Genomic DNA, 21,224 nt, shown 5'->3' with positions numbered 1-21,224 from the left:
TCCAATGAGGACGCAGGAGCTGTGCTTGGGGCGGGGCCTGGCGTGTATTCGAAACGACGGCGCCGGCTGAGAGAAGATGGCGGCTCAGCCGCGGCGGCATCGCTCGCCTTGTGCAACGCCGCCCCAGGGTGACTTTTGTGATGGCACTGAGAGGGCGATTGACGAAGCTTCTTTTACGACCTCCATGGAGTGGGATACACAGGTGGTGAAGGGGTCCTCGCCGCTCGGCCCCGCAGGGCTGGGGGCTGAGGAGTCGGCCGCCGTCTCGCAGCTGCCGTCTTGGCTGCAGCCTGAGAGGTGCGCTGTTTTCCAGTGCGCACAATGCCACGCCGTGCTCGCGGACTCGGTGCACCTCGCCTGGGACCTGTCGCGGTCCCTTGGGGCCGTGGTCTTCTCCAGTGAGTGCAGTGAGGCGTTCGGGAAAGGCAGAGGCTAGCCCGAGAGGTTGTTCCCGCCTTCTCCACCGGGTGGCAGAGAACCACCTGGGGAAGAAAACGGAATGAAAATTTGGAAGCACATAACTCCTTGGCCTGGGGATGGGGCAGGGAACTGGGGAGTCTCCTGACATTTATGGCGGGGATGAGTCTGTCTAGAGGAGAGATTTTCCATTTCAAGGCCCGCAGAGTGAGTTCTGACCCGTGTTTGTGTTCCTAGGAGTTACAAATAACGTCGTTTTGGAAGCGCCCTTCCTAGTTGGCATTGAAGGTTCACTCAAAGGCAGGTACGTATTGATAATTACAGATTGGTCTCTAGTCCCTGACTTTATGAGACTGAGGAGCGTGGAACTGACATGTACTTGTTGAGCAAGTCTGTTGACAGCATTTCCTTTTTTTTTGTTGGTTTGATTTTTTTTTTTTGAGATGGAGCCTCACTCTGTTGCCCAGGCTGGAGTGCGGTGGCGCGATCTCGGCTCACTGCAAGCTCTGCCTCCCAGGTTCACACCATTCTGCCTCAGCCTCCCGAGTAGCTGGGAAGGCATGTGAAGTCATGCCAAATTGTGAATATGAAGAAAAAAATGGGGCCGGGCGCGGTGGCTCACGCTTGTAATCCCAGCACTTTGGGAGGCTGAGGTGGGTGGATCACATGAGGTCAGGAGTTCAAGACCAACCTGACCAACATGGTGAACCCACATCTCTACTAAAAATACAAAATTAGCCGGGCATGGTGGCACACACCTGTAATTCCAGCTCTTTGGGAGGCTGAGGCAGGAGAATCACTTGAACCCGGGAGGCAGAGGTTGCAGTGCACTGAGAACACACCATTGCACTCCAGCTTGGGCAACAAGAGCAAAACTCCATCAAACAAACAAATACATGGAAATTAAAAGTGCTACTCCAGTTATAAGCTGATATGGAGGAAGTTTGAGTGGTATGAGTAGAAGATCAAACCAGCCACAGCATTCCTTTAAACCAAAGCCTAATCCAGAACAAGGCCCTAACTCTCTTCAATTCTGTGAAGGCTGAGAGGTGAGGAAGCTGCAGAAGTTTGAAAGTAGCAAATGTTGGCTAGGTGCAATGGCTCATGCCTGTAACCCCAGCACTTTGGGAGGCCGAGGTGGGTGGATTGCTTGAACCCAGGAGTTTGAGACCAGCCTGGGCAACATGGTGAAATGCTGTCTCTACAAAATACAAAACAATTTAGCCGGATGTGGTGGTGCACACCTATAGTCCCAGCTGCTTGGGAGGCTGAGAAGGAAGGCTGGCTTGAGCCATAGACGTCGAGGCTGCAGTGGAGCTGTGATTGTGCCACCACACTCCAGCCGGGGTGACAGAGCAAGACTATCTAAAAAAAAAAACAGAGGTTGGTTCTTGAAATTTAAGGAAAGAAACCTTCTCTATAACAAAAGTCCAAAGTGAAACAGCAAGTACTGATGCAGAAGCTGCAGAAAATGAAAGTGGGTACACTAAACAACAGATTTTCAGTGCAGATGAAACAGCCTTCTTTTTTTTTTTTTTTTTTTTTTTTTTTTTGAGGCTGAGTCTCGCTCTGTCGCCCAGGCTGGAGTGCAGTGGCACGATCTCGGCTCACTGCAAGCTCCGCCTCCCGGGTTCCCGCCATTCTCCTGCCTCAGCCTCCCGAGTAGCTGGGACTACAGGCGCTGCCACCGCGCCCGGCTAATTTTTTTGTATTTTTAGTGGAGACAGGGTTTCATTGTGTTAGCCAGGATGGTCTCGATCTCCTGACCTCGTGATCCGCCCGTCTCGGCCTCCCAAAGTGCTGGGATTACAGGCTTGAGCCACCGCGCCCGGCCGAAACAGCCTTCTATTGGAAGAAGATGCCATCTCAGACTTTCATAGGTAGAAAGGAGAAGTATTACCTGGCTTGAAAGGAGCTGGTCACAGTGACTCACACGTGTAATCCCAGCACTTTGGGAGACCAAGGTGGGAGGATTGCTTGAGCATAGGAGTTCAAGACCAGCCTGGGCAACATAGCAAGAACCGATCTCTACAAAACATTTAAAAATTAGATGGGCATTATAGTGTGCACCTGTGGTCCAGCTAATTGGAAGGCTGAGGTGGGAGGATCACTTGAGTCTGGGATGTCAAGGCTGTAGTGAGCTGTGATTGTACCACTGTACTCCATCCAAAAAAAAGAAAAAAAAAAAGCTTCAAAGGACAGGCTTTCTCTCTTGTTAGGGGCCAATGCAGCTGATGACTTTAAGTTGAAGTCAATGCTCATTTACTGTTACTATCTATAGCTACTATAGATAGTTATTCCTCTGATGGATATGGGCAAAGTAAATTGAAAACCTTCTGGAAACCCAGCTAAATTTTGTATTTTTAGTAGAGACGGAGTTTCACCATGTTGACCAGGCTGTTCTCAAACTCCTGGTCTCAGGTGATCTGCCCGCCTCCCAAAATGCTCAGATTATAAGCGTGAGCCATTGCGCCCGGCCCAGTAAATTAATTTCCACTGAGACATTTGTTTATAAGTACTGTGCTTTGTCTGAACTAATTAATTCCTACGTGGAATTTCAAATTAATGACACTTTATTTCACAGTTTGCTTTTTGGTTACCTATATTCACAAGATTACTATATGTGTGGTGTGGGACTTCATTTACCAATAAACCTAATATATTTTGTTATTTGTTCTTTTTTAGTATCCATTGACATGAATATTTCTTTTTAGCTATGTGTTTTTTTTTTTTTTTCTTTTTTAAGACGGAGTTTTGCTCTTGTCGCCCAGGCTGGAGTGCAATGGCACAATCTCCGCTCACTGCAACCTCCGCCTCCCCGGTTCAAGCGATTCTCCTGCCTCACCCTCCTGAGTAGCTGGGATTACAGGCACCCACCACCATGCCTGGCTAATTTTTGTATTTTTAGTAGAGACAGGGTTTCACCATGTTGGCCAGGCTGGTCTTGAACTCCTGACCTCTGGTGATCCACCTGCCTTGGCCTCCCAAAGTGCTGGGATTACAGGCATAAGCCATCATGCCCGGGCTAGCTATGTGATTTTTATGTTGTATTTTGTTAATAGAATTCTGCTAGCCTGGGAAGTAAGACCCCATTTCTTCCAAAAAAAATTAGTAGGGCATGGTAGCATGCACCTGTAATCCCAGCTTTGGGAAGCTGAGGCAGGTGGATCAGTTGAGCCCAGGAATTCAAGGCTGCAGGGAGCTATGATTGTACCACTATGTTCTGACTTGGGCAACAGAACAAGAACCTGTCTTAAAAAAAAAAAAAGAAATTCTTCATAGCATACTCTATATTAATATAATTAATTTTTCCTTTACCAAAGCACTTTAAAATTGCCTTTAGCACATGCATGATGAAATACTTTCTTAAAGTGCTTTTCTTTTAGAAAATTTTTTTATTTTATTTTGAGACGGAGTGTTGCTTTGTTGCCAAGGCTGGAGTGCAGTGGCACTATCTCGGTTCACTGCAAGCTCCGCCTCTTGGGTTCACACCATTCTCCTGCCTCAGCCTCCCGAGTAGCTGGGGCTACAGGCGCCCGCCACCACACCTAGCTATTTTTTAATATTTTTAGTAGAGACGGGATTTCACCATGTTAGCCAGGATGGTCTTGATCTCCTGACCTCGTGATCTGCCAGCCTCGGCCTCCCAAAGTACTGGGATTACAAGCGTGAGCCACCGTGCCTGGGCTGTTTATTTATTTTTTAAGACGGGGTTTTACCATGTTGCCTAGGCTGATCTTGAATTCCTGGGCTCTAGCTATCTGCCCACTTTGGCCTCTGAAAGTGCTGCGATTACAGTAGGTGTGAACCACTGTGCCTGACCAAAATGTTCCTTTTTAATATTTAAATATGTCTTATATACCAGCAAATATGATGACTTGCTCAAGAATTGTAATGAGAACTAAAATCAACATCTGACTCTTCATCAGTAATCTTTTCAGAGGATAAGGAAAGCAAAATAGATGGCTTGCTAGGGTAATGGGATTCCTTTTTCTTTCTCTTTTAGTCTGGGCATTTTTTCATTAACTTTTTTTTATATATGCAAAAGACAAATCTTTAGTTCTATGAACAATTTGTTTAGTAAAGCCCCAGTCAACATGATTATTTTTTCAACAAATGTGAATTTATATAATGATAGCCATTTTACACGGTGATTTGTAGTTTTAAATGTTTTAGTATTAATCAGATTAGTTAGCTCTTTTTCTGTTTATTAGGGGTAAGTTACCTTTCTCTACTGAAGTGACAATTATACATCCATGACTGCTTTGACCAGAATATAAGAGGGTATCCGCAATCCAGCATGTAATTAAATTATAACGTGAGTTACCCTTTCTTGAATGTGATATTCTTTCAGTCTCATTCCTATTACAATATAATTTTCACCCTGACTTAGGTGTTAGGAATGCTTCAGAGACTAGTTATTTTTTATTTCTTACATGATTTTTTTATTCTTACCCATATTCTGTTTTTCCCTACTCCTAGTACTTACAACCTTTTATTCTGTGGTTCCTGTGGGATTCCCATTGGTTTCCATCTGTATTCTACCCATGCTGCCCTGGCTGCCTTGAGAGGTCACTTCTGCCTTTCCAGTGACAAAATGGTGTGGTGAGTAGACCTAGATATTGATCATCAAATACACTTATTTATTTATTTATTTATTTAGAGACAAAGTCCATCAAATAAATTTTAAAAGATTTTTCAGGAAAGAGAAAGTGGGCTGAGCACAGTGGCTCATGCCTGTAATTCCAGCACTTTGGGAAGCTGAGGCGGGTGGATCACTTGAGGTCAGGAGTTGGAGACCAGCCTGGCCAACATGGTGAAACCCGTCTCTACTAAAAATACAAAAATTAGCCAGGTGTGGTAGACACCTGTAATCCCAGCTGCTTAGGAGGCCGAGGCATGAGAATTGTTGGAACCTGGGAGGCGGAGGCTGCTGTGAGCCGAGATTGCGCCACTGCACTCCAGCCTGAGAGACAGAGTGAGATTCTGTCCAACTACTTGGGAGGCTGAGGCAGGAGAATTGCTTCAACCTGAAAGGTGGAGGTTGCACCGTGAGCTGAGATCGTGCCACTATACCCCAGCCTGGGTGACAGAGCAAGACTCTGCCTCAAAAAAAAAAAAAAAAAAAAAAAAAAGACAAAGCGTTTGTACCAAAGAAGATGCTAAAGTCAGGCACTGTCTTTGACAAAAAGATAGCAGTGGGCCAAGTGTGATGGCTCACGCCTGTAATGCCAGTGCTTTGTGAGGCCAAGGTGGGAGGACTGCTTAAGGGCAGGAGTTTAAGACCTCCATGGGCAATATAGTGAGACCCCTATTTTTTTTTTTTTTTTGAGACGGAGTCTCGCTCTGTTGCCCGGGCTGGAGTGCAGTGGCCGGACCTCAGCTCACTGCAAGCTCCGCCTCCCGGGTTTACGCCATTCTCCTGCCTCAGCCTCCCGAGTAGCTGGGACCACAGGCGCCCGCCACCTCGCCCGGCTAGTTTTTTTGTATTTTTAGTAGAGACAGGGTTTCACCGTGTTAGCCAGGATGGTCTCGATCTCCTGACCTTGTGATCCGCCCGTCTCGGCCTCCCAAAGTGCTGGGATTACAGGCTTGAGCCACCGCGCCCGGCCGAGACCCCTATTTTTTTATACAAAATAAAAAAAAATTAGCTGGATGTGGTGGTGGCCTGCCCCTGTAGTCCCAGTTACTTGGGAGGCTGAGGTGGGAGGATCACATGAGCCCAAGAGTTCAAGGTTACAGTTTGCTGTGATCACACCACTGCATTCCATTTTGGGTGACAAAATGAGACTCCATCTCTTAAAAAAAATAAAAAGATAGCAGTGGGACCAAAATATAATCTTATAACATTATGATTATCTTCCATGTCTTCTTATACCACATCTTAAGAAGCATCCATGGAAGAATTCAGAGGGTAGTCTTTCATTAAATAAACTTTTTGCCAGATGTGGTGGTGTGTGCCTATAATTCTAGTTACCCAGGAGGCTGAGGCAGGAGGATCCCTTGAATCTTGAAGGTGTTTGAGATCAGCCTAGGCAACATAGTGAAGCCTCCTATCTCAAACTGCCCCCTTAAAAAAAATAAATAAATAAAAAGAACATTGTATGACCAGGCGCAGTGGCTCACGCCTGTAATCCCAGCACTTTGGGAGGCCAAGGTCGGGGGTTCATCTGAGGTCAGGAGTTCGAGACCAGCTTGGCCAACATAGTGAAACCCCATCTCCTTTAAAAATACAAAAATAAGCCAAGTGTGGTGGTGCCCGCCTGTGGTCCCAGCTACTCGGGAGGTGAGGCAGGAGAATTGCTTGAACCCAGGAGGTGGAGGTTGCAGTGAGCCAAGATCGAGTCACTGCACTTCAGCCTGGGTGACAGAGTGAGACTCCGTCTCAGAAAAAATAAAAATAAATAAATAAAAGATAAAAAGATCATTCTAGAAAGTAAGCTTTTGCAAAATAATGTTGTAGTAGATACCTTTTGGGTTTGTGCCCAGCCTCTGTCTCCCTCTAATGGGGGGGCCTTGTATATTTATATCATGTGTGATTCCCACTCCCAGGTACTGGATCAAGAATGAATACCTGGCCAGGCATGGTGGGTCATGCCTGTAATGTCAGCGCTTTGGAAGACTGAGTTGGAGGATTGTTTTGAGCTTAGGAGTTTGAGAATAGCCTAGGCAACATAGCAAGACTCTGTCTCTACAAAAAATTTAAACTATTAGCTGTGTGTGGTGGTGTATGCCTGTAGTCCTAGCTACTCAGGAGGCTAAGGTAGGAGGATAGCTACAGCCCAGGAATTCAAGGTTACAGTGAGCTATGATTGTGTCACTGTATTCTAGCATGCGGAGCAGAGCAAGACCCTGTCTCTTAGAAAAGAAAAACGGTGCTGGGCATGGTAGCTCATGCCAGTAATTCCAGCACTTTGGGAGGCTGAGGCAGGCAGATCATGAGGTCAGGAGATCAAGACCATCCTGGTCAACATGGGGAAACCCCGTCTCTACTAAAAAATACAAAAAAATTAGCTGGGTGTGGTGGCGTGTGCCTGTAATCCCAGCTACTTGGGAGGCTGAGGCAGGATAATCACTTGAACCAGGGAGTCAGAGGTTGCAGTGAGCCGAGATCGCACCACTGCACTCCAGCCTGGCAACAGAGTGAGACTCTGTCTCAAAAAAAAAAAAAAAAAAAAAAAAAAAGAGAAAAACGGATACCCGATCCAAACTAAGCCAACCAGTTTTCTACCCTAGGAATTTGAAATAGGGCCCAGAAATACCAGTTACATATAGATGGTACTAGTGTTGAAGTTGGGAAGTGAAAGCTGTATGTATGGGGTAGCTATTTCCTATATGATGCATGTAGCTGCTGAGAAATCTTCTCTGCAGTAAAACATGAAGCAGACAGAGAAAAGTAAAAATAATGATCATGTAGCCTCATAGCATCAGAAAAACTACCCTACTGGCTATCCTTTCTCATGAATTACATTGGCTATTGCATTATTTTCCTAACAAATTACACTTTTAAGCTTTTCTACATATTACAAGAAACGGAAACATCCTTCGAAGTCTTTCCTTGACCATTAAAAAACAAAAACAAAAACAAAACAAGCATTGACAACCCAGTTTATGTAGGCATTATGCTTATATCACTGAGTTCTTAGTATAGTCTAAGAAACCTAGGGCTCAAAGAGGTGGAAGAGCTGAGATTTGAGCACATCTTAACTCAAATGCTTATTTTTCATAAAACTAAAAGGTTTCCTTTCTCTCGTTTGTTTCTTTTTTTTTTTCTTGAGATGGAGTCCCGCTCTGTCGCCCAGGCTGGAGTACAGTGGCGCGATCTTGGCTCACTGCAAGCTTCGTCCCCTGGGTTCGTGCCATTCTCCTATTTTCCTGCCTCAGCCTCCCAAGTAGCTTGGACTACAGTTGCCCGCCACCACGAGTGGCTAATTTTTTGTATTTTTAATAGAGACAGGGTGTCACCGTGTTAGCCAGGATGGTCTCGACCTACTGACCTCGTGATCCGCCCGCTTTGTCCTCCCAAAGTGCTGGGATTACAGGTGTGAGCCCCCACGCCCAGCTGCTTTTTCTCATTTCTTATGCTTAGATAGATGTTTCTAGCTGAGTTATGGTTGACTAAACAATAAAACTTATTAGCAAAGCCAGTCCTTTACCATGGGTTGTTCACTGTGTATTAGGTATACCATTTGATCTTCATTGCAAATTTCCAACACAAAATATATATCTGAGATGGATTGATCATTTATTCTTCTTTTATTTTTTAAAGATGGAGTCTCACTCTGTCACCCAGGCTGGAATTACAATGGCATGATCTTAGCTTACTGCAACCTCCGCCTCCTGGGTTCAAGCAATTCTCCTGCCTGGGCTTCCCAAAATGTTAAGATTACAGGCATTAGCCACCATGCCCAGCCTCAATTTCTAGATTCTTAAGCAATTTCTATTTAGAATTAACTTTAAAGCAGGAAAAAAAAAAAAAAACCTGTAAATGTGTGCTGTTAGTAATCCCATATCTTTTCTAGAAATCAGTACAAAAGTAAATGTTCTAGAGGAGCAATAATTGCATTTTTGCTAGGGTAGTAAGCTTTTAGTAACATATTTTTAACATAAATTTGAAAAAGCATTATGAGATTTTGGTTAATTTCTTAATATTTAAAATGAGTTGGATAAAAGGTCAGGACATTCTTTTCAATTAAATAGAAATTTTGGCCTTTTCCTCTTGGATTCAGGATGGCTGCTGCAATTACAGTCATTACATCTATTGATGATAGCATTCTAAACATGAAGGAAAAGGATATGGAGAGTATGGGAACACAAGAAAATTCCCCCTTTTCATCAGCATAAATTTTCTTTCTTTTTTTTTTTTTGAGACAGAGTCTTGCTCTGTCACCCAGGTTGGAGCACAGTGGTGCGATCTCAGCTCATTGCAACCTCTGCCTCCCAGGTTCAAGTGGTTCTTTTGCCTTGCCTCCCAAGTATTTCAGACCACAGACGCACTCCTCTACGCCCGGCTAATTTTTGTCTTTTTAGTAGAGATGGAGTTTTACCATGTTTGCCAGGCTGGTCTCAAACTCCTGACCTCAGGTAATCTGCCCACCTTGGCCTCTCATAGTGCTGGGATTACACTCATGAGCCACAGCGCCCTGCCGGCATAAATTTTCTTAATCTTTTTTTTTTTTTTTTTTTTTTTGAGACATGGTCTGTCTGTCACACAGGCTGGAGCTATCATGGTTCACTGCAGCCTCAACCTCTTGGGTTCAGGTGATCCTCCCAACTCAGCCTCCCAAGTAGCTGGGACTATAAGCATGCCACCACATCTGGCTAATTTTTGTATTTTTTGTAGAGATGGGGTTTCACTTATACGAGGCACGGTGGCTCATGCTTGTAATCCCAGCACTTTGGGAGGCTGAGGCAGGCGGCGGACCACCTGAAGTCAGGAGTTCAAGACCAGCCTGTCCAATATGGTGAAAACCTGCCTCTGCTAAAAATACAAAAATTAGCTGGGCATGGTGGTGGGCACCTGTAATCCCACCTACTTGGGAGGCTTAGGCAGGAGAATTGCTTGAACCTGGAAGGCAGAGGTTGCAGTGAGCTGAGATCACGCCATTGCACTCCAGCCTGAGCGACCGAGTGAGACTCCCTCTCAAAAAAAAAAAAAAAAAAAAAAGGAAAGGAAAGAAAAAGAGATGGGGTTTCGCTGTGTTGCCCAGGCTGGTCTTGAATTTCTGGTTTCAAGCCATCTGCCTGCCTCAGTGTCCCAAAGTGCTGGGATAATAGGTGTAAGCCAGTATACCCAACCAATTTTCTTATCCTTGTTGGCCAGAACTATGTCACATGATCACTTTATTTGAGAAAGCAAATATGTAACAGGAGGCTCGTGGCAAAAATCTGGATTCTGTTGGCAACAAAGAAGTGAGGAAGGCTGGGCTTGGTGGCTCACGCCTATAATCCCAGCACTTTGGGAGGCTGAGGCGGGGGGGATCACCTGAGGTCAGGAGTTCGAGACCAACCTGGCCAACATGGTGAAACACCGTCTCTACTAAAAATACAAAAATTAACTGGGCGTGGTGGCGCAAGCCTATAATCCCAGCTACTTGGGAGGCTAAGGCAGGAGAGTCGTTTGAACCCGGGAGGCAGAGGTTGCAGTGAGCTGAGATCGTGCCACTGCACACTAGTCTGGGCAACAGAGCGAGACTCCATCTCAAAAAAAAAAAAGTGGGGAATAGCTACTGGGAATAGGTGACCAACACTTTGTCTCACACTGGGATTACTTTCCTTCAAACTGTGCTACAGGATCCCACTGATGAAGTGTAAAGCTTATAATCATCATAATTATTCATATGAGCCTGGTTTTTGTCTTTAGTTTACCATGAGATAATTTTGTCTCTGGTAGGATGAGGCAGAGATCCTCTCCGATTTGTTTATTTTTGAATTTGTTTTTCCAAGGAAATGCAGTCATCCTTCAGTATCCGTGGTTTGAGGACCCCACCAGATACCAAAATCCATGGACACTCAAGTTTCTGATATTAAATGGTATAATATTTGCATATTGGCTCACGCCTGTAATCCCAGCACTTTTCACAAGGTCAGGAATCGAGACCACGGTGAAACCCCGTCTCTACTAAAAAAAATACAAAAAATTAGCCGGGCGCGGTTGTGGGCGCCTGTAGTCCCAGCTACTCGGGAGGCTGAGGCAGGAGAATGGCGTGAACCCGGGAGGCGGAGCTTGCAGTGAGCCGAGATCGCGCCACTGCACTAGCCTGGGCGACAGAGCGAGACTCCGTCTCAAAAAAAAAAAAAAAATAATATATTTGCATATTACTTTTGGATATCCTCCTTTTTAAAGTATAAAAGTACATATTTTATACTTTAAAATAATCTCCAGATTACTTAATGACAGCTAATGTAAATGCTATGTACATTACAAGTATGCATAGGAAATTTACAAAGTTGTTGTATTGTTAAGGGAATGATGACAAGAAAAAGTCTGTACCTGTTCAATACAGACACAAACCAGTTTTTTTCCCCAAATATTTTTAGTCTGTGGTTGTTTGAATCCGATGCTGTACCCGTGGATATAGTGGGCCCACTGTAACATCATGAGTTTTGAAGTGAAAATCAGTAAGAAGGCTTTTTTTGACACACATTTTCTTTAGAAGGCAAGTTTGGTTCATTTATAATCTTAACCATGGTATGACACTAATATTTTCTCTTTTTTCCTATCTAGCTATCTCTTAAAAACAAAAGCCATAGTAAATGCATCAGAGATGGATATTCACAATGTATCTCTATCAGAAAAGATTGCAGAGGTAAAATTTCATGATGGTTGTATGCTTTTTTAAAATACAGACAACTCTTGATAACTTCTACCAATGGACTTGGGGATGATGAAATAGTATGATGCTCAGTAATCCTTTATACTTGGTTTGACCTTCCCTATCGAATTTGTAACGAAAAGCAAAATACTAAAACCACACTGTAAGGTGTAGTTCAGGAAGAAAGGAAAAGCTGCTCAACTGCTGCACTCCTGTGTTCTCCTTTGTGCTGGGAATGGATATCATCATCTTGCCATAGAGCTGTCTTCCTTGCAAACACCTTGTAATTGCTCAACTGTCTCAGTTGTAAGAGTGAAGAAACAGTTATTAAGAATTCTTGGTCGGGTGCGGTGGCTCACGCCTGTAATCCCAGCACTTTGGGAGGCCAAGGTGAGCAGATCGTGAGGTCAGGACATTGAGACCATGCTGGCTAATACAGTGAAACCCCATCTCTATTAAAAATACAAAAAATTAGCCTGGCGTGATGGCACATGCCTGTAGTCCCAGCTACTTGGGAGGTGGAGGCAGGAGAATGGCTTGAACTGGGAGGTGGAGGTTGCAGTGAGCCAAGATCACGTCACTGCACTCAAGCCTGGGCAACAGAGTGAGATTCGTCTCAAAAAAAAAAAAATTTAGCCGGGCATGGTGGCAGGCACCTGTAATCCTAGCTACTCAGGAGGCTGAGGCAGGAGAATCACTTGAACCTGGGTGGGCGGAGGTTGCAGTGAGCCGAGATTGCGCCACTGCACTCCAGCCTGGGCGACAGAGAGAGACTCCGTCTCAAAAAAAAGAATTCTTGGCCGGACACCACGGCTCATGCCTGTAATCCCAGCTCTTTGGGAGGCTGAGGCGGACAGATGATCTGAGATCAGGAGTTCGAGACCAGCCTTACCAACATGGAGAAATACCATCTCTACTAAATATACAAAATTAGCCAGGCGTGGTGGCACATGCCTGTAATCCCAGCTACTGGGGAGAGGCTGAGACAGGAGAAGCGCTTGAACCCCGGAGGCAGAGGTTGCGGTGAGGCGAGACTATGCCATTGCACTATAGCCTGAGCAACAAAAGTGAATATCCGTCTCAAAAACAAAAACAAGCTGGGTGTGGTGGCTCACGCCTATAATCCCAGCACTTTGGGAGGCTGAGGCGGGCAGATCACCTGAGGTCAGGAGTTCGAGACCAGCCTGAGCAACATGGAGAAACCCTGTCTCTACTAAAAATACAAAATTAGCCTGGCGTGTTGGCACATGCCTGTAATCCCAGCTATTCAGGAGGCTGAGGCAGGAGAATCACTTGGACCTGGGAGGCAGAGGTTATGGTGAGCCAAGATCTCACCATTGAGAGCGAAACTCCATCTGAAAAAAACAAACGACAAAAAAACAATTCTTACTGGCCGGGCGCGGTGGCTCACACCTGTAATCCCAGCACTTTGAGAAGGCAAGGTGGGTGGATCCACGAGGTCAGGAGTTCAAGACCAGCCTGGCCAAGATGGTGAAACCTCGTCTCTACTAAAACTACAAAAATTAGCCAGGTGCAGTGGCAGGCACCTGTAATCCCAGCCCTGCTACTCGAGAGGCTGAAGCAGAATCGCTTGGACCCGGGCGGCAGAGGTTGCAGTAAGCCAAGATCACGCCACTGCACTCTAGCCTAGGTGACAGTGAGAATCTGTCTCAAAAATAATAATAATAATTGGTATGGGAAATGACTTTGGAATGGCAGTATCAGGAGTTTCATGGATAGGATCCAGGAAGAATATTATAAAGGAAACAGCCGGGCGCGGTGGCTCACACCTGTAATCCCAGCACTTTGGGAGGCCGAGGCGGGCGGATCATGAGGTCAGGAGATTGAGACCATCCTGGCTAACAGGGTGAAACCCCGTCTCTACTAAAAATGCAAAAAATTAGCCGGGCATGGCAGCCGGCGCCTGTAGTCCCAGCTACTTGGGAGGCTGAGGCAGGAGAATGGCGTGAACCCGGGAGGCAGAGCTTGCAGTGAGCTGAGATCCGGCCACTGCACTCCAGCCTGGGCGACAGAGCGAGACTCCGCCTCAACAACAACAAAAAAAAAATTAAAAAAAATAAAGGAAACAACCATCTTAAGTCTCTGGAAATTTTTGTCAAGGTATATGGCAAATAGAGAAACATTTATTTAGTTTTGAGACAGAGTCTTACTCTGCCTTCCAGCTGGAATGCAGTGGCATAGTCTCAGGTCACTGCAACCCCCACGCCTCCCAGGTTCAAGCAATTCTCCCACCTCAGCCTCCTGAGTAGCTGGGCCTACAGGTGCGCACCACCATGCCCGGCTAATTTTTGTATTTTTTAGTAGAGATGGGGTTTCACCATCTCTACTAAAAATGTTGGCTAGGCTGTTCTCCAACTCCCGACCTCAGGTGATCCTACCAAAGTGCTGGGATTACAGGTGTGAGTGCCAGGTTCAAGTGCTTCTCCTGCCTCAGCCTCCCCAGTAGCTGGGAACCCAGTTGCCCTTGCCCCCAGCTTGCTTGTAGGGTGGAAATCCCATGCTGGGAGGGGCAAATGGAGATTATCAGAAGCCACTGCTCTTGCCCTGCTGAGTAACACCACTTAATTTTGTTCTAAATATAGCTGTTCTAAGGTGTAAGAACTTTTAAAAATTATCTAATTGCAACAGTTGTCTGTTCTAAACCTAATAACCAGAGTTAACTTTGCAGACCATTAGTAGAATATTAAAATCAGAGAGGCATTTGTTACTGTTAACAAAGGGTTAAAAGAAAAGCTAAATTCTCACCACTGGAAAAGAAGACTCTCCATAAAGCTCTGTGACCACATGTTATTCATCTTCACAGTAGCAGGGCTGCTCAGCAATGTTTTGTCTTTTTTTCCATGAAACTTTACATCTGAGGATCTTTTGTTTCTTGTTTGTTTTTTTGTTTTTTGTTTTTTTTTTTTGAGACGGTGTCTTGCTCCGTCGCCCAGGCTGGAGTGCAGTGGCACAATCTCAGCTCACTGCAAGCTCCACCTCCCGGGTTCACGCCATTCTCCTGCCTCAGCCTCCTGAGTAGCTGGGACTACAGGCGCCCGCCACTGTGCCCAGCTAATTTTGTTTTTGTATTTTTGGTAGAGACTGGGTTTCACTGTGTTAGCTACAATGGTCTGTATCTCCTGACCTCGTGATCCGCCCAACTCAGCCTCCCAAAGTGCTGGGACTACAGGCGTGAGCCACCGCGCCCGGCCACATCTGAGGATCTTATTTTGCACTAGGTTGTTGTGTAAAGTTCTAGAATTAGAAGAAATTTATTCCTCAAATGCATTTACACATCGCCAGCTCCCAATTACTAGATATAAACTAGCTTAAATTTGAAATGGTGTTTATGACCAGCAAATTGATAGTTAAGCTTAAGATGCCCAGATATCCAGCTGGGTGTGGTGGCTCATATCTGTCATTCCAGCACTTTGGGAGGCCAAGGCAGGAGGATCACTGACGGCCAAGAGTTCAACATCAGCCTGGGCAACAAAGCAAGACCCCATCTCTACAAAGAAAATTTAAAACACATGACTGTAGTCCTAGCTAATCGGGAGGCTGAAGTAGGAGGATCACTTGAGCCCAGGAGCTTGAGGCTGCAGTGAGCTATGATTGTGCCACTGTACTCTAGCTCAGGCAACAGAGTGAGACCCTGTCTCTTAAAATAAAAATAAAAAAAGAAGCCCTGATATATATATATGTCTATTTTTCTTCCTAGCTGAAAGAGAAGATAGTGCTAACGCACACTCGCTTAAAATCACTAATGAAGATTCTGAGTGAAGTGACTCCTGACCAGTCCAAGCCAGAAAACTGATCTTGTACCAAAGCTTGAGTGTCAGGTTCAGGCTTTATTGCTGTCTTCAACAACAGGTGCTGTTTAGTCATTTCTCAGAAAGACTGGCTTTGGGAAATGCAGTTTCTATCTACCATTACGCTGATTGTCCAAATGATTTGTGAAGCTGTTTTTAGAAGATGAGAAACTAAGGATTCTTCTGTTTTATAGCTATTTGCCTTAAGAACTTAGATTCTGATTGAATTCATAATACTTATTTCTGAAGATGTCTTTGACTGTAAATTTAGGAATTAAGATGCAAAGTCCCATGTGTCCTCTGATCTAAAGTTGCATGGTTGGTCTGAAAATAGAGTTGGGCTTAATGTTGAGTTCTAGTACTCCTGAATGGAGCAGTTGTTATGAATATTAATAAATCATTTTTTAACTTATGTAAAATACAGATCATAATATTCTATAGGTAATGTTTAATAAACTGCCTGAATAATATACAATTTGTCTCTTTTTTGGTTGTAAACTGAGGTTAACAGGAATAATGAATGATAAAACATCAAACAGTCACCAAAGTACTGTTTTCTCTAATTTTGTTTTATGTAGCACTTCGAGTAACTTATCAAAATATTAATTTAATAAATATTTATAAAGTATTAGGCTAGGTGCTGGGGATAAAAGGTAAGCAAAAACAGACACACTGTTATCCTTAGAGTTTATAATCTAGTCAGAGACAGACATTCAAATAATCACATGAAGATATGTAAAATTACAAGCCTGGTGCGGTGGCTCCCATCTGTAATTCCAGCATTTTCAGAGGCCGAGGCGGGTGGATCACTTGAGTTCAGGAGTTCAAGACCAGCCTAGCCAACGTGGTGAAACCTTGTCTCTACTAAAAATACAAAAATTAGAAAAATTAGCCAAGCATGGTGATGTGCACCTGTAATCCCAGCTACTCAGGAAGCTGAGGCAGGAGAATTGCTTGAACCCAGCAGGTGGAGGCTGCAGCGAGCTATCGTGCCACTTGCACTCCAGCCTGGGGGACAGAGTGAGACTCCATCTTTTTTTTTTTTTTTTTTTTTTTTGAGACGGAATCTCGCTCTGTCCCCCAGGCTGGAGTGCAGTGGCCGGATCTCAGCTCACTGCAAGCTCCGCCTCCCAGGTTTACGCCATTCTCCTGCCTCAGCCTCCCGAGTAGGTGGGACTACAGGCGCCCGCCACCTTGCCCGGCTATTTTTTTGTATGTTTTAGTAGAGACAGGGTTTCACCGTGTTAGCCAGGATGGTCTTGATCTTCTGACCTCGTGATCCGCCCGTCTCGGCCTCCCAAAGTGCTGGGATTACAGGCTTGAGCCACTGCGCCCGACCGAGGCTCCATCTTAAAAAAAAAAAAGATACGTAACATTATGACTCTAGTAAGGGTTTTAAAGTAAGGGAACATAGGGATACACGCACATAAAGCAGGTAACTGATCTGGTCTGGGGTTCAGGGAAAGAAAGCCTCTGTAGTAGAAGTAGAAGTGAAGTTTCAGCAGTGGTCTGAAAGATGAATAGGAATTAATAAAGGATGGCATATATACAAAGGCCCTATGAGGTCCTTAAAAGAAGGCCTGCCTAATCAAATTTACTTTTTCAGAATGTCACTGTGGTTGTCCTGTGGAAAACGGGTGGGAAAGGCCGCAAGCAGACCACTAAGGAGAGCCTTTGGCACTAGCACAGTCAAGAAATTACATATCCGAGTGGTGGAGGATACAGAAGCTAATAATAGCAGAATATTTTTTCTATTTTTTCGAGATGGAGTCTCGCTCTGTTGCCGAGGCTGGAGTGCAGTGGCCTAATCTCTGCAGCTGCCATCTCCTGGGTGTTGAAGCGATTCTTCTGTCTCAGCCTCCTGAGTAGCTGGGATTATAGGTGCATGCCGCCACACCCGGCTGATTTTTATTTTAGTAGAGATGGGGTTTCACCATGTTGCCCAGGGTGATCTCAAACTCCTGAGCTCAGGCAGATCTACCCGCCTTGGCCTCCTGAACTGCTAGGATAACAGTCTTGAGCACTGTGCCTGGCCTGCTTATGCTTTTTTTGAGGGGAGGGTGGTGAGACAGGGTCTCACTCTGTCACCCAGGCCTGAGTGCAGAGGTGTGAACATGGCCCACTGCAGCCTCAACTTCCTGGTCTCAAGTGATCCTCCCAACTGTATCATGAATAGCTGGCACCACAGGTTTGTGTCACCACGCCTGGCTAATTAAAAAAAAAAAAAAAAAAATTGTAGAGACAAGGCCTTGCTATGAGCTCAAACTGGGCTCAAGGGATCCTCTCATTTCAGCCTCCTGAAGTGTTGGAATTACAGCTGTGAGCCATTGTGCCAGGTCTGATTATGTGTAGAGTTACAAAAATTTGGTCCTATAAGCAAGGTTGATGCTTTCTGGCAAAAACCAGCACAATAAAAGCTTTTACTTTTTAAGTAAGACCTAATATAGGCCGGGCGCAGTGGCTCACGCCTGTAATACCAGCACTTTGAGAGGCTGAGGTGGTCGGATCACGAGGTCAGGAGTTCGAGAGCAGCCTGCCCAACACAGTGAAACCCCGTCTACTAAAAATACAAAAGTTAGGCCGGGCGCGGTGGCTCAAGCCTGTAATCCCAGCACTTTGGGAGGCCGAGACGGGCGGATCACAAGGTCAGGAGATGGAGACCATCCTGGCTAACACGGTGAAACCCCGTCTCTACTAAAAAAATACAAAAAAAAACTAGCTGGGCGTGGTGGCAGGCGCCTCTAGTCCCAGCTACTCGGGAGGCTGAGGCAGGAGAATGGTGTGAGCCTGGGAGGTGGAGCTTGCAGTGAGCTGAGATCCGGCCACCGCACTCCAGCCTGGGGGACAGAGCAAGACTCCGTCTCAAAAAACAAAAAAACAAAAACTAGCTGAGCATGGTGGCATGCGTCTGTAGTCCCAGCTACTGGGGAGGCTGAGGCAGGAGAACTGCTTGAACCTGGGAGGCAGAGGTTGTGGTGAGCCAAGATCATGCTACTGCACGCCAGCCTGGGTGACAGAGCGACACTCTGTCTCAAAAAAAAAAAAAAAAAAAAAAAAAGACCTAATAAATACCACAGTGAGTCGTCCTTGGTTTTTGTTTGTTTTTAAAATTTTTTTAATTTTTTGAGATGGGAGTCTCACTCTGTCGCCCAGGCTGGAGTACAATGGCACGATCTTGGCTCACCACAACCTCTGCCCAATTCTCCTGCCTCAGCCTCCCGCGTAGCTGGGATTACAGGCGCCCGCCACCATGCCTGGCTAGCTTTTGTACTTTTAGTAGCGACGAGGTTTCACCATGTTGGCCAGGCTGGTCTTGAACTCCTGACCTCAGGTGATCCACCTGCCTTGGCCTCCCAAAGTGCTGGGATTACAGGCATGAACCACCACACCCATCTCATCCAGGAGTTTTTAAATATATGTGTGGGTATGTTCACCTCAATATATTTCCTTTCTTTAAACTTTTCTTACATAGGAATATTTGGACCAGGTGCTGTGGCTCACACCTGTAATCCCAGCACTTTGGGAGGCTGAGGCGGGCAGATCATGAGGTCAAGAGATCGAGACCATCCTGGCTAACACGGTGAAACCCCTCTACTAAAAACACAGGAAAAAAAAAATTAGCCAGGTATGGTTATGGTCACCTGTAGTCTCAGCTACTTGGGAGGCTGAGGCAGGAGAATGGCATGAACCCGGGAGGTGGAGCTTGCAGTGAGCCAAGATCGCACCACTGCACTCCACAGGCTGGGCGACAGAGCGAGACTCTGTCTCAAAAAAAAAAAAAAAAAAAAAAAATTAAATGCTTGACCTTTACATCAAATTAAACTGGAGAGCTTTAAATAGATTTTTTTCAGATTACATGCTCACTCTAGAAAAAAGAGATGTGTGACAAAATACAGAGTGAAAGTATACTTCTTCCCTTTCTATTTTTTTGAGGCACAATATAGCATCCTGGTAAGTGAGAAGGCTCTGGAACCAAACCGTGGCTTGGGTACTTACTAGCCATGAACTGGAACAATGTATCTGTTTTAAGTTCCTTCTATGTAAAATAGGGATAAAAACTATAGTGCTGTAGTGAGCATTAAACTGTAGAGCTGTAGTGAGCATTAAATGAGTTAATTAATGCATCTAATGTAATTAGAGCAGTGCTTATCACATAGTTGGTGCTCAATGAATACTATTAAACTCCACGTATGTGGATACACACATAGAGACACAAAATAAAGGCAATTACATATATGTTGGAAAAAGTATTCCAAAACTGTGGCTACAAAAGCAACATTACATACTGAGGTTTGAATGGCTGCCTGTTCCATTGTACAACACACTGGAAACTGCTACAACTATGTCTCGAATAACCTGGTCCTTTGTTCTTTGACATCTGAAGAGTACTTTGGCACAGGTCTTTGGAAAGACTCCTTCTCCCATCGTCAGCATGTACTGCATTATTTAAAATTACCCATTTCAAGTAACGACACGCAATGAGATTTCAGTGCATTCTCAGCCCATGCTGCTTTATTGCTAAAAATATATATATACACAGGTGCAGAGTTTCCAACTCTTTTAACCGTTCCTTTTTACATCAAAGAATTAAATTTCTTCAGAAACCCCAAAGATGCATAGATTAAGCAGCAAGCTGCCTTCTGTAATACTTCAAATAATATTCAATGAAACTCAACATTATACACCAATGGTGCAACAGAGAATATGGAGGACAGCAAATAAACACAGTGAGCAACTCTTATTCTTACAAGGCAGTAAGTAAAGTATAATGTGAAGGACAGTCTAAGATAATCTTTCTGGTTTTAAGAGATGAGTCGGTTTTATGATAAGTACCAACACTGTTACTGTTTAAGGATTGATGATAATGTATTACCAGAATACCTTTCTTACCCCTGGGAGAAATATGTTTTTTCACTGATGCAATGACATATCACCAAGGGAGGAAAAAACCTGAATACTGTCAGTAACTAAGATACCTATTCTGACTTTAAAGATTTAGGACTTCATGGAAAAATCTGTGATGTCTGGTTTCCCAAAATTATTTTAATGTGCCTTAGTGGAATAATGAGAGGAATTTAGAGAAACTCTGTTCTTAATCTTTACTGGCTGACAGACATGGTATCAGTAATTGGGGAAGAGAAACTATATTCAGGATATGACATCTCACTTCATATATTTGAATGGAAACCAAACATCACAATCACAAGAAGTCTAATTCAGTTCTGAACCACTGAAAAGTTACCATTCCACTTTATTCATTCCCAAAGTTATCTGTAGCAAAATCCTACAGGAAAGAATATGAAATAAAGTTTTCAAAACAAATTTTTTTTCAATCATAGAATGTAAAACCTTGAATGTGCCCAGTGAAAATCATTTAGTTTAATCTTGAATTCTATTTAGGCTTGTTTCAGACATCATGAATGCCATTTTTACATCATTTGTCATAATCACTTGTATTTATACAAGGGTTATTTTAAAAATAAGGAATTTTCTCAAAGAAAATTTTAAGCTACTACAGGCCGGGTGCAGTGGCTCACACCTATAATCCCGGCACTTTGGGAGGCTAAGGGGGGGCGGATCACATAAGGCCAGGAGTTCGAGACCAGCCTGGCCAACATGGCGAAACTCTGTCTCTATTAAAAATACAAAAATTGGGCTGGGCGCGGTGGCTCAAGCCTGTAAT

General features: G+C 44.5%; 1 protein-coding gene across 2 annotated transcripts; it reads left to right on the top strand.

Annotated features, from left to right (window-relative positions):
- Nucleotides 1–16: 16 nt before the first annotated feature.
- OIP5 (Opa interacting protein 5) lies at nt 17–16,016 on the top strand. Of its 2 annotated transcripts, XM_050799576.1 has the most exons (5): nt 17–398; nt 655–721; nt 4,900–5,022; nt 11,645–11,726; nt 15,451–16,016. In XM_050799576.1, the coding sequence occupies exons 1-5, from the start codon at nt 77–79 to the stop codon at nt 15,544–15,546; spliced, it is 690 nt and encodes a 229-aa protein (XP_050655533.1). In that variant the 5' UTR covers nt 17–76; the 3' UTR covers nt 15,547–16,016. The 2 variants fall into 2 exon arrangements, with proteins under 2 accessions (XP_050655533.1, XP_050655534.1); XM_050799577.1 differs by lacking the exon at nt 4,900–5,022 and having other exon boundaries at nt 26–398.
- The last annotated feature ends 5,208 nt before the right edge of the window (nt 16,017–21,224 follow it).

This window comes from Macaca thibetana, chromosome 7, assembly GCF_024542745.1.
Source record: "Macaca thibetana thibetana isolate TM-01 chromosome 7, ASM2454274v1, whole genome shotgun sequence".
Taxonomy (NCBI): Eukaryota; Metazoa; Chordata; class Mammalia; order Primates; family Cercopithecidae; genus Macaca; species Macaca thibetana.
This window is presented reverse-complemented; position numbering and strand designations above follow the sequence as displayed.

Bases quoted from the DNA above. Each gene is read 5' to 3' on its own strand.
- OIP5 (XM_050799576.1), top strand. From the start codon at position 77: ATGGCGGCTCAGCCGCGGCGGCATCGCTCGCCTTGTGCAACGCCGCCC. The intron at 399-654 runs GTGAGTGCAGTG...TTGTGTTCCTAG, and splicing joins TGGGGCCGTGGTCTTCTCCA to GAGTTACAAATAACGTCGTT. The intron at 5,023-11,644 runs GTGAGTAGACCT...TTTCCTATCTAG, and splicing joins TCCAGTGACAAAATGGTGTG to CTATCTCTTAAAAACAAAAG.